Here is a 470-nt window from a genome sequence, read left to right as displayed (position 1 = left end):
CAGCCGCCTCAGAGCCACAATCAGCCGCCTCAGAGTCACAACCAGCCGCCTCAGAGTCACGATCAGCCGCCTCAGAGCCACAATGAGCCCCCTCACGGTTACGGCAAGCCTCCTCACTACGCCCAGCCCCCTCACGGCTACGGAAAGCCCCCTCACTACCACGAGCCTCCTCACAGCCACAGCAACCCTCCTGTTCGCGGCGGCCAAGCTCCTACCCGCGGCGGCAAGGGCCCTACTAGCGGTCGCGGAGGAAAGGCCCCTGCTCCCGGCAGGCCGTCTACTGGTTCTAACACTGGTAGCGTTGGCACTCACCCTGGCTCCACCGACCCTGGCTCCACTCACCCTGGCTCCACCACTCCTGGCTCTACTCCAGGTGCCTCCAAACCTGGCTCCAACCCTGGCTCTAGCACGCCTGGCTCCAACCCTGGCTCCAACCCTGGCACTAGCACGCCTGGCTCCAACCCTGGCTC

The 470-nt window shown here is 65.7% G+C and overlaps 1 protein-coding gene across 1 annotated transcript; it reads left to right on the top strand.

Moving 5' to 3' along the window:
• Window positions 1-12: 12 nt before the first annotated feature.
• BCV69DRAFT_298100 (hypothetical protein) lies at window positions 13-373 on the top strand (the record flags this gene model as incomplete). Its single annotated transcript, XM_025494184.1, has 1 exon — window positions 13-373. A coding segment is annotated over one exon (361 nt), but the record flags the coding sequence as incomplete, so codon positions are not given.
• Window positions 374-470: the final 97 nt, after the last annotated feature.

Source organism: Pseudomicrostroma glucosiphilum (assembly GCF_003144135.1).
Source record: "Pseudomicrostroma glucosiphilum strain MCA 4718 unplaced genomic scaffold BCV69scaffold_4, whole genome shotgun sequence".
Classification (NCBI taxonomy): domain Eukaryota; kingdom Fungi; phylum Basidiomycota; class Exobasidiomycetes; order Microstromatales; family Microstromataceae; genus Microstroma; species Microstroma glucosiphilum.
The sequence above is the reverse complement of the archived record's forward strand: the minus strand, read 5'-3'. Positions and strand labels throughout refer to the sequence as shown.